Source organism: Hyperoodon ampullatus (genome assembly GCF_949752795.1).
Source record: "Hyperoodon ampullatus genome assembly, chromosome: 10".
NCBI lineage: Eukaryota > Metazoa > Chordata > Mammalia > Artiodactyla > Ziphiidae > Hyperoodon > Hyperoodon ampullatus.
This window is the reverse complement of record NC_136923.1, coordinates 13,644,456-13,658,634: the sequence shown is the minus strand read 5'-3', so window position 1 is coordinate 13,658,634 and position 14,179 is coordinate 13,644,456. Positions and strand designations below refer to the sequence as shown.

Genomic DNA, 14,179 nt, shown 5'->3' with positions numbered 1-14,179 from the left:
ACTCTAATCGCTAGAGTGTAAGTACCCAGGTAACTGGCATTTTCTTCCCTTTATTTAATGTGAGAGAGAGAACATGGATGCTTAGATTTGATCGAAGCCTAATATGGTATCCACCCAACTAAATCACAGCCCCGGGGCAAACAGAAAACCAGTATGTCTTTATATATTTTACTTTCTTAAATGGCAGGTCTTCTGGAGAAGAGGAGATCCTTTTGGGTACTTATAAAAATTGACCCCTCAAGTTACGTAGCCTCAGGCTCATGAATGAGGATGGTCTATTGTACCGTACGCTAACTTTGCTTTCTTCAGATTGGCTACCAGCAGATGGTCCTAAGCTTAGATCATGCCCCCGATAGCAATTGAGTAAGGGAACATTAAATTATTAATACCTACTCTTTTTCTTAGTAAATTTTGGCTGACATTAAATATTTGTCTCTGCTTCATCCAAGAAGATTACAATCCTATTAACTTTCAAAGTGTTGCCTGATTATAATCAGAGTGTTTTAACTACTCTAAAAGGTAAACTTACTTGTATTTCCCACTCCTCACCCACAGTTAGCACAAAGCCTTGGAGTAAAAAAAGCATTTTAAATTTCAAGTTCATCTATTTAGAGGGGATATTAATCTGAATGGTTTCACTGTTAAATCAATGAGAGCTCAAGAGAGTCCTACAATTTAAATTCCATTTACCAAGTGATGTACGGGTTGTTCCATTTAGCATCTGACCTGCCACAAATTTAGTTGACAGATAAATAGATCATGGTATGTAAATTGCTTATGTGATAGCTATTTTCTTCCCATTAAGCCCCTTTGATATAACATGCAGCAAAATTGCCTTAAAGTCTCAGTTGTAGAAGGTCATTGTTTTGTGTTCCTCTTTTCTTTCACAGGATAGAATTCATATCGAGCAAGGAACACTCAACATAACAATAGTGAACCTCTCAGATGCTGGCATGTATCAATGTGTGGCAGAAAATAAACATGGAGTTATCTTTTCCAGCGCAGAGCTTAGTGTTATAGGTGAGTCTTTATACTGGAAAGAAAAAAAGTAAAAACTCTTAAAAATCACTAAACTACCATGTCCTCTGCCAAACATAAACGTTCAATCCAAGAAAAAGGGGTGAAGAAATCTTCAGACCGAAGATATCACTCGAGAAACAAGGAATGCATTCTGTAAGCAATAAGAAGAGACCACTTTCTAAATCAGCTTCTCCTGATGCTTACAATGGGTGACGCAGTTCCCTTGGCGCTCATTTTTATTCCTCTATCAACCCCTCTTCTAAATTGAGTGAAGTTTATGAAATGCTTTGGCGTCTGTTGCTATCACTCTGATTGGGCTTGGAGAGAGGAAGAGCGGACTTGGTGTGGAAAGGTGTATTTGAACAGCCAGCAAAGTGCATCTTGTTCTTTCACCTGTGAATTTTCCAGGCTATGCACTGGTGGTCTGCCCCTCCAGCTCCATTTTTCACCATGTGCCCTTTCCTTCTGCTCTTCAGCAATGCTGAGCTTTCTGTGCTGCATGTTCACCACCCTCCCTTCCTCCACAGGCCACTGGTCCACACTGTTTCCTCTGCCTAGAGTGCTTTTCTGTCCCCTCTTCATATATCATGCTACCGTTGCATTTTACATTTGCTTATGTGATTTTTCTGTCTTTTTCTCTAACTGCCCTTTAACTTCCCCATGATGTCATGGACCATATTTGGTTTAACTCATCATTTAATCCTCAGGACTTAATACAATGTTGAAGCACAAAGTATGTGCTCAATGAATAATGAATGAATGTAAGGATGAACGACTGTACTAAGTGATGAAGGAGTTGAGAGACTGTTAAAAAAACGAATTAATGAGTTAAGTAAATCATTGAAAACACAATTAAGTGATTTAACAAACCTATGGGCATTAAAAAAAAAAAACAAAAAACAAGGAAACAAGAACTCCAGGCCATCAACTTGCATTTGTCTTGTAGAAAAATCTTGACTCTGACTTCAGAATTTATCTTAAATATCTAAGCAGCAGTTCTTCTTAGAACATAATAGAAAGATTATAAATAAGAGAAAGGCAGCACACAAAGGGAGCTGATTCCATAAGCCCTGATAATTTTCCCATATTCAGAGACCTGACTTGCCCTTCTGTAAAGCACTTCTCGGTGCCTGGACTGTAGATCTGACATGCATAAGTAGTTGCTGCCAAATTGAATGTCCTTCCACCCTCTGCAAGGTAAAAACGGATGGAAAAGCTTCCATAGTTGTTGTTCTCACCAAATTCTTTACTTGAACCAACATCCCATCAAAGACAAGAATTTGTGAGAGTTCACGAGGCTGCAGTCTTTCTCAAAGAGGCCTAGGAGAATTCTCTTCTCCCGGAGTCATCATCAGCTTGGCTTGGCCTGCTGTAAGGATGACCTAAACACACATATCTCCCACCCTATAAATATTGAGAACAATAATTCCAGCTTCCTCCAGGACAAGTACAATTATCCCACCATGGCCAAATGGGCTCTGATTATTGGTAGTTAGAGCCGATTCTTGTGGAGCGCAGTTCACGAAGGTAGATTGCTTCGGATGTTCTACAGAAAGAAGTGTGTTCTCTATTAAACACTATGTCAGCTGGTTAGAAGAACAGCTAAAACTGAGGGTGTGTGGCCTAAGAAATGAATCACATAGTCCTGAAACCTTCTAAGTGAGTGCTGGCCAATTGCTAAGTCTGGGGATGCCGTGATAATTTTAAAAGATTTTGTAGGTCCCTTAGTTAAAATGAAAAAATTTGACAGTAACAGATGACTGGAAATCATGCGACATAGTCATGGGATAAAAATAGAGGATGACTAAAGTCCCAAAAGCAGAGCCAAAAGTGAGAGGCTGTTAAATGATTTTTATCAAGAGCACGTACCCACAGCTGAACATAACAATATGTAGAGATGTGTATGTGTGTATACATCCATCTCTATATATCCATATCTATATCTATCTCTATATATGTATGTTATGATTTACATTTATATATCCCAAGATCCTCACCAGATCCTTTCCCTTCCCCCTACCCAGGGTTCAAGGCCTGTGAGGTGGTAATCACTGCTTCAACTCTTACATTCAGGGGTTTATTTCAAATCATTTCCAGTTGGAACTAATTCCAAATGAATTCTTGATCTGAGTCTTCTTAAGTCCCTTGAGATCAGCAAGCAAGATCAGTAAAGATAAGATAAAAATGCCTGAGAGGTTATTTAACCCCCAATTTCAACCTTGTTGAGTATGAGAATGGTAAGGCATGTCAGTAAGTGATACAGGCCAAGCAAGTGGTGAAAATAGTAAGTCTTCCAGAAATTCAGAAAAGACTTTAGCTAATGGACTGGGCTAGTCAGATGAGCTTTGAAGAATAATTTTTGTACAGGCAAAAAAAAGAAAAAAGAAAAGGACCAGGAACATTGCAGAATAGAGTGAAATGGCCTGAACAAAGGTTCAAAGTTATAAAACATATGGATAGTTTCTTGCCCATAGAGAATCCTGAATGTTTTTCAGAATTTTTGATTCAAATACATAAAGCGTACAGGCAAACTTTAAACTTGAAAGAGAAAGATGGAAAAATTATTTAACGGCCAATTTTAGAGGATCTTAAACAGCAAGTTAGAAGCTCCCTCTTTAATGTCACATTTTTCCTGCCCCCGCAAAAAAAATCACACTAGTATATTCCAAGTGACTTGAAGGGCAGTTAAGTATTGAATGGGTGAATCGTAGAGTCCATCTGAAGTGAAGGAGGGAGAAGACATTTGACTATTTAAAAATAGACAAATTAATATTGGTTAACTTGGGTAAGCTCTAATACGATTGGGTTTCACAAGTCACTTTGTTTCTTGTCAAATGGTAATAGTTAGACTCTTATGGATCAAATAACTGAGTAGTTATTACCTGTACTAGAATCTTAGAGAGGTTGAAGTGAACAAAGAAACAAAATGAAAACAAGATACTTCAGTATGAGGAAGAAAAAATGGAGGTTGGTTCCAGCTATCGATCAAATTTCAGCATCCTCCAGTGCTAGAGAGGAGACTCCTTTTCGTGCTGGGTAATAGCCCTAAAGTCATGAATAAGAGATGGTTAGGAAGCATATATTTAATAGGCTTTTCCCTTGGTCTTGTTTTATGTGTCTGTCTGGGTATTTAATGTATAGGTAACGTATCTATAATTAATGGATTGAAACTGCTAAATAATTAACCTAGGTGCTGGGTGATTTACTCACCGGGTGGGTGAATGCCATAGAGAGACTTTCACCTTGAGGTCAGTATATTAGAGTAGGCCTGGTTATGAGTACATCAAATAGAAATGTCCTTGTTTATGACTGACCTATTGCAATTGATAGTTGATTATTCCTCAAGGCAACTGTTCCCAGACTTTTTCTCCTGTGTTAGCCTAAGTCATGGATGAGATTCACTCGTGTGACATATGCTCGTGGGCATCCCTGGGGTGCAATTGATAGTTGATTATTCCTCAAGGCAACTGTTCCCAGACTTTTTCTCCTGTGTTAGCCTAGGTCATGGATGAGATTCACTCGTGTGACATATGCTCATGGGCATCCCTGGGGTGCTACACAGAAAAAATTCCCTGGGTCATACCATCATCGCATCTCTCTCTCCACTCATGAAGGCATGTTGGAGTCAGAGTGAATAGACTCTTATAATCTTGAGGAAATTTGAGTCTTTTATAAAAAATATAATTTAAAAAACCAAACTAGGTATTTTATTGATTGAAAAGTAACTTTTCTAATGAAATATTTCTATTCATGTTTAATGTTTGCGTCCACTTAGGTAGATGATCATATTGGTTCTAGGGAATGCTGACTGAATTGCTAAACTTGACATTTTCTATGCTGCTCCGACAGAATACTAATGTCATTCTATATATATCGTGTGGTAAAGATAGAGGATGCCTAAGCCCTCAAAAGCAGAGGCAGGGATTCAGGTACCTATGAGTCACTGGAGGAGTGTCCTCTGGGAAAAACCTGGAAGAGAAAGCAAGCTAGGGAGGCGATGGAGGGCAGCTGAGCAGGGACATGGTCTCAGATGAAGTCTCGCCTATATTGCATCCTGGAGGGGGATGTCTAGAGTATAAAGTGCATCTCAGAGCTATTCCCACCTGAGGCAAGGAGGCTGGCCTTTAAAAAAAAATCTCTATATCAGTTATTCATTGGACTGCCCTTTAGGTGGTGGTAGCGATGGCAGGGCAGATGGAGCAAAACCTCCCAGTCAATTTCCCAGAGAAGGGGTCAGCTGGAGGTGTTAGACAACCAATGCTCGCAGCAGCTGGGGCCAGAAAAAAGAATCCGAGTGAGGGAACCAACAATTCTGTACAGAAGACAAGTGATTTGCTAGAGCAAGATGCTTGGATACTGGGTCCAGTTTACCTGGGTCATAACCAGCAGTGTCACTAGAGTGTCTTTGATTTTGAAATGGGATGAACTATCCCAAAGAGCAAGTGTGTGTCTTCACATTCAAGTGGTCTTGAATGTGACCTGACTTTGCCAAGACTGTGTAAGGGATAGAAGTAGCTTCACCCTGAGGAGTTTCCGTCTGATGGTTCAGGACCGTGGGGATTCTCCTGGCCCGTGTGGTGGAGAACATCAGACCCTGGCAGGACATTCCAATGCCATTAAGGAACTGATAGTCCAATTAAAGTGAGGTGCAGGCTTGAGCAATTATCTGGTTCATTTGGCATTTGTCCAAATGATTGGCTCACAAATTAGAAAAACATTAAGTCTCAACTGAAAGTTATTTCACAGGGACTTCCACAAGTGCTCATCTGCATCTGATTTCTCAACTGCCTCGTTGAGCCAGATTACAAAATAATCAAATGTGCTGAGTGTGATCAGCATCCAATGAGAGGACGGACGCCTTTCTTACCCAAATGTCATCTAGGCAGGAGCTTTGCATAACTTGTCATGAAAAGGGGAAGCTATGCACTCGGATCTCAAATGCAAATTTGGTATCTTTTAACAAATTGCTAAGCCTACATTTATCAGTAAAATGAGGGTGCTACTCCTCACTGCCAAAACTAAAAGTGATCACATGTGAAAACTTCTTGCAAATCTAAAAGTGTAGCAATATAGTAAGATGTGTTTTGTTTGTTTGTTTGTTGCTGTTTTTAACTAGTATCCATACCAAAAGCTTATAATGTAGACAGCTGCACAATCACCAGAAAACCCCATTTCAGAAAGTGGTTCTCAAATTGTGCTGCATATGACAGTCATCTGGGGAGTTCTTTAAGAGCCCAATACTCTACCATCCTCCCTACCAACTAATTCAATCCCTGGGCCTGGGACCCCGGGACCCTTTATTCCTTAAAGCCGCCCAGGTGTGATTCCAATGGACAGCACAGTTTGGGAACTACTGCTGTAATTGATTAGATCAGAAGGTAATTAAGTTTTCCCATGGTATTGATTCTCAAACTTTACCATGCATCAGAATCACTTGGAGAGGGCTTCCCTGGTGGCGCAGTGGTTGGGGGTCCGCCTGCCGATGCAGGGGACGCGGGTTCGTGCCCCGGTCTGGGAGGATCCCACATGCCGCGGAGCGGTTGGGCCCGTGAGCCATGGCCGTTGAGCCTGGCGTCCGGAGCCTGTGCTCCGCAATGGGAGAGGCCACGACAGTGAGAGGCCCACGTACAGCAAAAAAAAAAAAAAAAAAAAAAAAAAAAAAAAAAAAAAGAATCACTTGGAGGACTTGTTAAAACACAGATTGTTGAGCGCTACCTCCAGAGTTTCTGACACAGTAGTTCTGGGGTGGTGCCTGAGGATGTTTATTTCTAACAAGTTCCCAGGTGATGCCGATGCTGCCAGTCCAACACTGCACTTGGAAAACCACGATCCTAAAATAGGAAATCTAGCCTGAACAGAGGGTTTTTTGTTGTTGTTGTTGTTTGTTTAAGTTGAATATGGTCTACCTGGCAAACCTTCTGATTTGGATCAGGACTCTGAAACTGAAGTCCTTCTGCAGAAGAGAAATATCAAGCATCAGAGATTCCAACCATGTCTTAAAGGCCCCATTTTACCAAGATGGTGAGTTAGAATTAGGCCCACAGAGTGACTTTGGCTGCCATGTGAGGATTATACTTAGATGTTCTTGGCGTCTCCCTTCAGTGGCTTAAAGCCAACTGAAGGGAGACTTTGAAATCTGAAGGATAAATATTATGACAATTCCTTATGTCATTTCCCCCAAAGAAATGCCTTCAGTGAGTTAGAGTTTAAAATATAACTCAGGAATGCAGCCCAAGGCATCACTGAGTCTTAATCCCATGTACTGTTGGCCCACTGTATCTGCAAATTCATTTTTGTTGGATTCAACCAACTGTAGATTTTGGAAGCTATGTATACTGAGGGCCGGATGTACTATGCTTCCACCGAAGTCTGAGTTTTCTGTAAAAGTGCTATGAAGGCATTATCCATTCCAAAGTCCTTAGTCCTTTACATAAAGGGATTTCCAATAAATTGTTAAGGTGTAGAATCAGGAGGAAAGTTTGTCTTCTAAAAAATTATATAGTTTAGTTTGGTTTGGTTTTTTGTTTTTGTTTTTTATTAGTTAGAAAGAAATACATTCTTTTTCCCTCTGCCCATCACATTGACTTGTCTGTTTTGTCTTCATAGTAGCTCACTTTATAGTACTAAATCTAGTAAGATAGTTTCCTACCTTTCCTATGTTTGACATCAGCCATATTTTAGATGTATTTATTACTTTATGTCTTTTACCATTATCTGCTGCAAGTCTCTGTGAATTACTGAATAAATAAATAAATGAAATATTTTTTCTCTCCACTACTTTCTGGCAACAAATTGATTCTCTTTTAGTAGCCTGACCCAGGGAGTGTTAGAATTGGTGTTCACAAAGATTTAGCAGTGAGTTTCAAACCTTGATGCATTTTTAAACTACTTGGGGGTCTTGTTAAATTCAGATTCTGATTTCAGATCTGGGGTGGGGCCTGAGAGTCTGCATTTTTAACAAGCTCCCAGGTGATCACCAGTGCTTCTGTTCTGAGGATCACTGTTTTAGTGGCAAAAATAGTAAAATTTAAATTCTCAGGCCCCCTTTCATGGTGGGTAGAGTTGAGGAGGACCTCCAAGTGATTCTTATGATCAGTTAAATTTAGGTGCCCCATCTAAGATCTGCTCTATAGAACCCTTTGTTATCCAGTCTTAAGCCATCCCAGCAGAGTAGCTAACTTGTAAAAGCACGTAGGAGTTGGAGCGAGGAATAATGATTTGTTGGTATAACCACTCTACTTCCAGTTAATCCGTGCTTCCATGATTAAACCTAGTATTGACAAAAGCTCTATTAATCATGTGAGACAATTTCTTCTAGAAACAGAGCATTTGTACCAACAACATTCCAGCTTTTTTTTTCCCAACATGAACAGATATTGGCTCTTCTAGGCTCCTGAAGAAATTCATTTGTACTTAGTATGAGGCATGTTGCTTTTAATAAAGCCTTTTGAATGTGGTTGAAAATAAGCATAGTGCAAAGGCAAAAAAAAAAGCAACAAACAAAAAAACAAAGCAAAAAACTCCTTCAGTTAAGTGCCTTATTGAAGGAACATGATAAGCAAGAGATCAGTCACTGCTGGGCTATTTAAACATCGTTTGTCCACATTGCAGTATGTTTCTCTTGAGCCTGCATGTCTAGGTCAGGGCACGTGTAGCTGAAGCCCTTAAAACTGCTGTGTTATTGTTACTCATGAAGTGTCAGAATACAGATTCTTTTTTTTTTTTTTTGCGGTACGCGGACCTCTCACTGTTGTGGCCTCTCCCGTTGCGGAGCACAGGCTCCAGACGCACAGGCTCAGCGGCCATGGCTCACGGGCCCAGCCTCTCCGCCGCATGTGGGATCTTCCCAGACCAGGGCATGAACCCATTTCCCCTGCATTGGTAAGCAGACTCTCAACCACTGCGCCACCAGGGAAGCCCCAGGATACAGATTCTTTAAACGGAGTGAACCAATCAAAGGAATTGGAAGGGAACTGAAGTTCCCGTCTTCTCACCACTGGATTGTCAGGGAGTACCCGGGAGGAAAGGGGAGACAGTCGTGTGTTGCCTCAGAGAAAGACCCAAATCTGGGGAAAGCTGAACTCCCAGGGCCCACTTGCCCTGTACGCTTCTCCTAAGTATGTGCTTTAGGGAAGCAGGGAAAGGATATTATATGCTGGAGCTAGTTCATATCGGCAGGAGCTGAGTTGATGTATCCTTCTCAGTTCAGCGTTCAGTGACTTCTTGTTGGTAGCCTGAACTCAGCCCTAATGGGAGTATTTAGACCACAGAAATTGGCAAGCACCGGAAACCAAGTTCTTTGGTGTTTTGTTTTGCTTGGAGAGCCAGTTGTTAAACATCTACCATCACACCAGTTCACGTGGTGTGAGAATACGGCCAGCACTCTGCATCCGCCAGTTATGGGGAGCTGGCTGTATTCCTTGCACTATGCTATTCAAATGAGGGACTATAGTATCTGCGGATTTGGGTACCTTCAGGGTCCTGGAGCCAATCTCCCTGTGGATAGCAGATGCCAAGGGACAACCGTATCAACAGCCCAGATTGTTTCTTGGGTAATTCTGCTTCATTTGACTGAGGTCCAGAGAGGACAGAGTGTCCTATACACAAGCCAGGAAGTTCAAGAAGCCATTTACAGCCCCACTTGGATAAAAGACAGGGCTGTGATATCCAGCCAAAGCATCATGAGAAGAGAATTTCCTGTTTGGAACTTAATTCCTGAGTTTTCTCCTACAACACACATTAATTCAGCACATACTGATCGAACATCTACTTCGTACCAAGGACTGTGCTAAGTCCAAGATCCATAATTCATAGTTTCTGCCTTCAAGGAACTGATGAGCTAGTAATTGCTAATAACAAGTACTACCATTTCTTAACCACTGGAATTCCAGAACTCTCACAGTCTAATTACCCTCTTCTGTTAAGTCAACAAATAGAGGCTTCCCTGCTGGCGCAGTGGTTAAGAATCCGCCTACCAATGCAGGGGACACAGGTTCGTGGCCTTGTCTGGGAGGATCCCACATGCTGCGGAGCAACTAAGCCCGTGCGCCACAACTCCTGAGCCCGCACGCCTAGAACCCGTGCTCCGCAACAAGAGAAGCCACTGCAATGAGAAGCCTGCATACCGCAATGAAGAGTAGCCCCTGCTCACCACAACTGGAGAAAAAAGCCCGCGCGCAGCAACAGACCCAACACAGCCAAAAAAAATTTTTTTTAATAAATAAAATTCAACAAAGATTTTGATCTCATGACAAAGTTATGATATAGCAAGGTCAAGTGCTTCCAGATATTTAAAAAGGCATACTGTCTTATGATCGTCATACAGATAGGGTAGCTCAAGGGAGGTTAATAGGGGTTTAGCAGCTAAAGCTTTTAAAACATGTAAGAATGATTTTCAATCAACATGTTAATTATTGTATAAGAAATGACGTTCTAAAATGGCTTTAAAATCTTTTTCTTTGAATAAGAAAGATTCCACCTATGTCTACACAATTAATTTTTGGCTTTCAAACCTTTATAAAAAGAAAAAAGGGCTAATCTGCATGCTACTTGTGGACAGAGAAAGTGTTGAAAGATCCTGAAATGGTTCCTGTGCTTAAAAGCATTTGTCAGTTATCATAGTGCCTGAAATGCCAACAGTAAAGATGAATTTCTCATCCATACCAGGATGGGTAAGATATAAGATATGACTACTCAGCAATAGAAAGGAACTCACCTAGCAACCTGGGTGGATCTCAAGAGCATTATGCTGACAGAAAAAAAGAAATCCCATAAGATCACATAATGTATGATTATATATATATATATATATATATATATATATATATATTCTCAAAACTATAGAGTTTCAGAACAGAATGGTGGGTTCTAGGCATAGGGAGAGGACAGACAGGAGGGGGTTGGATGTGCCTCTAAAAGGGTAGCATGAGAGAGAGCTTTGTGGTGATGGAAGCATTCTGTATCTTTATTTCAGTGGAAGGTACAAACATCGAAATATTTCATAAAATAACATAGAACTCTACACCCTGTACCCATGATCAATTTCCTTGTTTTGATGTTGTACTATGCTCACATAAGCTGTAACCACTGAGAGAAACTGAGTAAAGGATACACAGGACCTCTCTGTACTATCTTTGCAACTTCCTATGAATCTATAATTATTTCAAAATAAAAAGTTTTTTTTCTGTTTTCAGACAAAACTTAAAATGCTCTAAAAATGGTGGTGGTGATAGTAGAAATAGTAGTGGGGAAGAGTTGGTATAAAGGACTTACTCTGGGACAATATTGAGCTAAGTACTATATGTACAATACATGTTTTTTTTTTTAATCTGCAAAGCAACCTTGTGACTGTAAATATTATTTGTTTGGTTTTATAATAACTTTCCCGAAAGAGCAGGAGCCCATCAACAAGAGCTACCATGGTAGGAGGAGCCCTGGGGAAACGGGACGTTCAGTGAATTAGACCAAAACCAGCAGGGCAGAGTATTAGAGACTTAGAAGGGACACATTATGTTGATGTTAGAACAGAAAACTCTTACTTCAGCATTTCTTGACAGTCTCCTTGTGAATATCATCCCAAATCAGAGAGGCTGATTTTGCATCAGCCATTCTGAAATGATGGACCTAGAAAGAAGAATATTTCCAGTATAGCCAGCTTTCTAGTTACCTACCCAGCAACCAGGAGAAGTTTGGGGTTTTAGTATCTGATACCAGCACTCTCTCTTCAGTGGTGGAAATACTTGAATGAGTATATGTACTCTGGGTTTATTTTTATGGACTGATGAGGTAATAAAGATAATAAATAAAAGTTAAAATAGTATGAAATTTTGAACTTCTAAAAGAGCCATCCTTGGGCTTCCCTGGTGGCGCAGTGGTTGAGAGTCCGCCTGTCGATGCAGGAGACACGGGTTCGTGCCCTGGTCCGGGAAGATCCCACATGCCGCGGAGCGGCTGGGCCCGTGAGCCATGGCCGCTGAGCCTGTGCGTCCGGAGCCTGTGCTCCGCAATGGGAGAGGCCACAACAGTGAGAGGCCCGCATACCGCAAAAAAAAAAAAAAAAAAAAAAAAGAGCCATCCTTAATGGTCTCCATCAACTGGCAGTGTTCCCAGTGTTGTGTCTACAGACTATGATAGAACAGGCACACAGAATTATCCTTTCCCTTTCAATAATAGAGTAACACATCACACCCATCTATCTCCCAGATGGGACTGCCACTGCACATCCCATTAAGGAGTTATCATTCTTACTATCTCTCTTGAGAAATGATCCTAAGGCACAACTTCAGTTTTCAAGGGTTCTGTTGGCCACTTAAAATACCCTTGACATGTGACCAAGAACCATTTAATTAAGTAAAAACAAACAGTTGAGAATTGCATAGAAGACTTCTCTCAGCCGGATGATGCTTCCCCTAGGTAATGTAATGTTAATGAATTAAAGATCATTGATAAATAATAAAAAGTTGATTTCCCGCAGGGAAGAGGTCCTGTAGTATGGATTATTCCAACACTGGGTGAGCAGTGCCCCCTAGTCGCCCATGTAAGAAATATTGTCCTTGAAGTGTATTAGATTTAGCAAAAGAGGATCTCCCAGGATTGGTGCTACTCTCAGGCTCAAGTGGGTAATTTGACAATTGGTTTTATCTTTTCTGAACTACTAGGAACCCACTGAAATCTCACCTTCAAAGTGCACTCACTTTTTCCAGTGCCAGCAAAGGTTGGATTCTAACAGTGCCCTGTTGGGACCTTACCAATAACTTTTAAAACCTGATTCTCTGTGAATGTCAAATTAACAGGGTCCTTTTACTTTGCCTTCAAGCCTCTCCTCTCGTGATTACTAACTTTCCTGGTTAGTAATCAGAATAAATATAAGGTACAGACATGAAAGAGCGTCATCCCACAAGCTTTAGGGTATCTCAAGTGTGAAAGATGATCACAAAATGGCAGAGTATTAAGACATCCATTAATGGATCAAGTATTCAAAAACAGATGAAGGTCTAACAATTTTGCCCTAGGAAGCATTGCAGCTTATGGTGGCAACTGATAGATTTGCAGAGTTTGATAACACTAGAAATAAATTAAGCAAACGAAGTAGACAAAGAGAAAAGATTTAAATTTATAATTCCATTTTTATTAGTGAAAGACATTCAAAGGCAGTCTTATCTCTAGGATATCCAAAAGATAATATGCACATACATAGTACAGTACAAGTTCTTTTGACATTGGAATGTGTGTTTTCTGCCTTCTGTGTGGCTGATATCGTGCTGTTTCAAAGCGTAAATGCAATACATAGTTTTTTGACAGATACACCCATGTGTTGTGCATGGTTTGATTTATGTAACTCATTTAAATGCAACTGCAGAATTCCTGCTGAACAGATGAAAAATGTCTGCCTAAAGTGATAAAAATGTGTGTAGAAAGATATAGTTTTAAGAAGGGATTTTTATATGTTACAGATTTGTAACTCTATTTCACACAATACCCTTTTTTAAAATGTTCTAGAAACTTGATTTTTTTTTTTTTTTACATTAATGTGTCAGTTCAGGTGTTTCCATAAGATGGGAGTGAGTCTATTCTGCTACAAGAACCTTTCTGTGGGACTTCCCTGGCGGTCCAGTAGTTAAGACTCCGTGCTTCCACTGCAGGGGGCACAGATTCCATCCCTGGTCGGGGAACTAAGATCCCGCATGCCATGCGGTGAGGCCAAAAAGAAAAAAAAACAGTAACTTTTCTGTGTTGAAAATTAGCATGTGTGGGAGTGGCAAATGAGGAAATGAGGTCAGTTTAGCAGATGCTAGCTTTGTCCATGTATGTCACTAGTTCCAGCAACCGAGCACAAGGCCCACTAACTCAGGTCAACACAGCTAGCCAAGGCAGAAAGCACATTGACCGTGACTCCCATTCAGCCCACATTTTCCTCTTGACTGAGTTTGGTCACGTACTCTAACATAGCGATGTTCAGAGTGTGGTTCTCTTCTGCACTTTGTACTTGTTTTATACTTTACCAATCTCAACTCTTCTCTCTTCCAGCTTCCTTGTTTCATCAAGCTGTCTTCATTCACACACACACTAAAGTCCTGTATTTTTTGTAGTATTTATCTATTAGGAATTTAATCTGTCTTTTTAGTCATGCTAATATATTTACTAGAATGATTATTGTTTT

At 40.5% G+C, this 14,179-nt stretch overlaps 1 protein-coding gene across 4 annotated transcripts in view; it reads left to right on the top strand.

The window, feature by feature from the left end:
* Positions 1 to 14,179, top strand: part of CNTN4 (contactin 4) — a gene marked incomplete at both ends in the record, with an annotated part of 500,776 nt that overhangs the window by 339,101 nt on the left and 147,496 nt on the right. For all 4 annotated transcript variants that reach the window (XM_079712380.1, XM_079712378.1, XM_079712379.1 and 1 more), the window contains one exon: positions 891 to 1,020. In XM_079712380.1, coding sequence (XP_079568506.1) covers positions 891 to 1,020 — 130 coding nt within the window. The remainder of the gene's footprint in view (positions 1 to 890; positions 1,021 to 14,179) is intronic.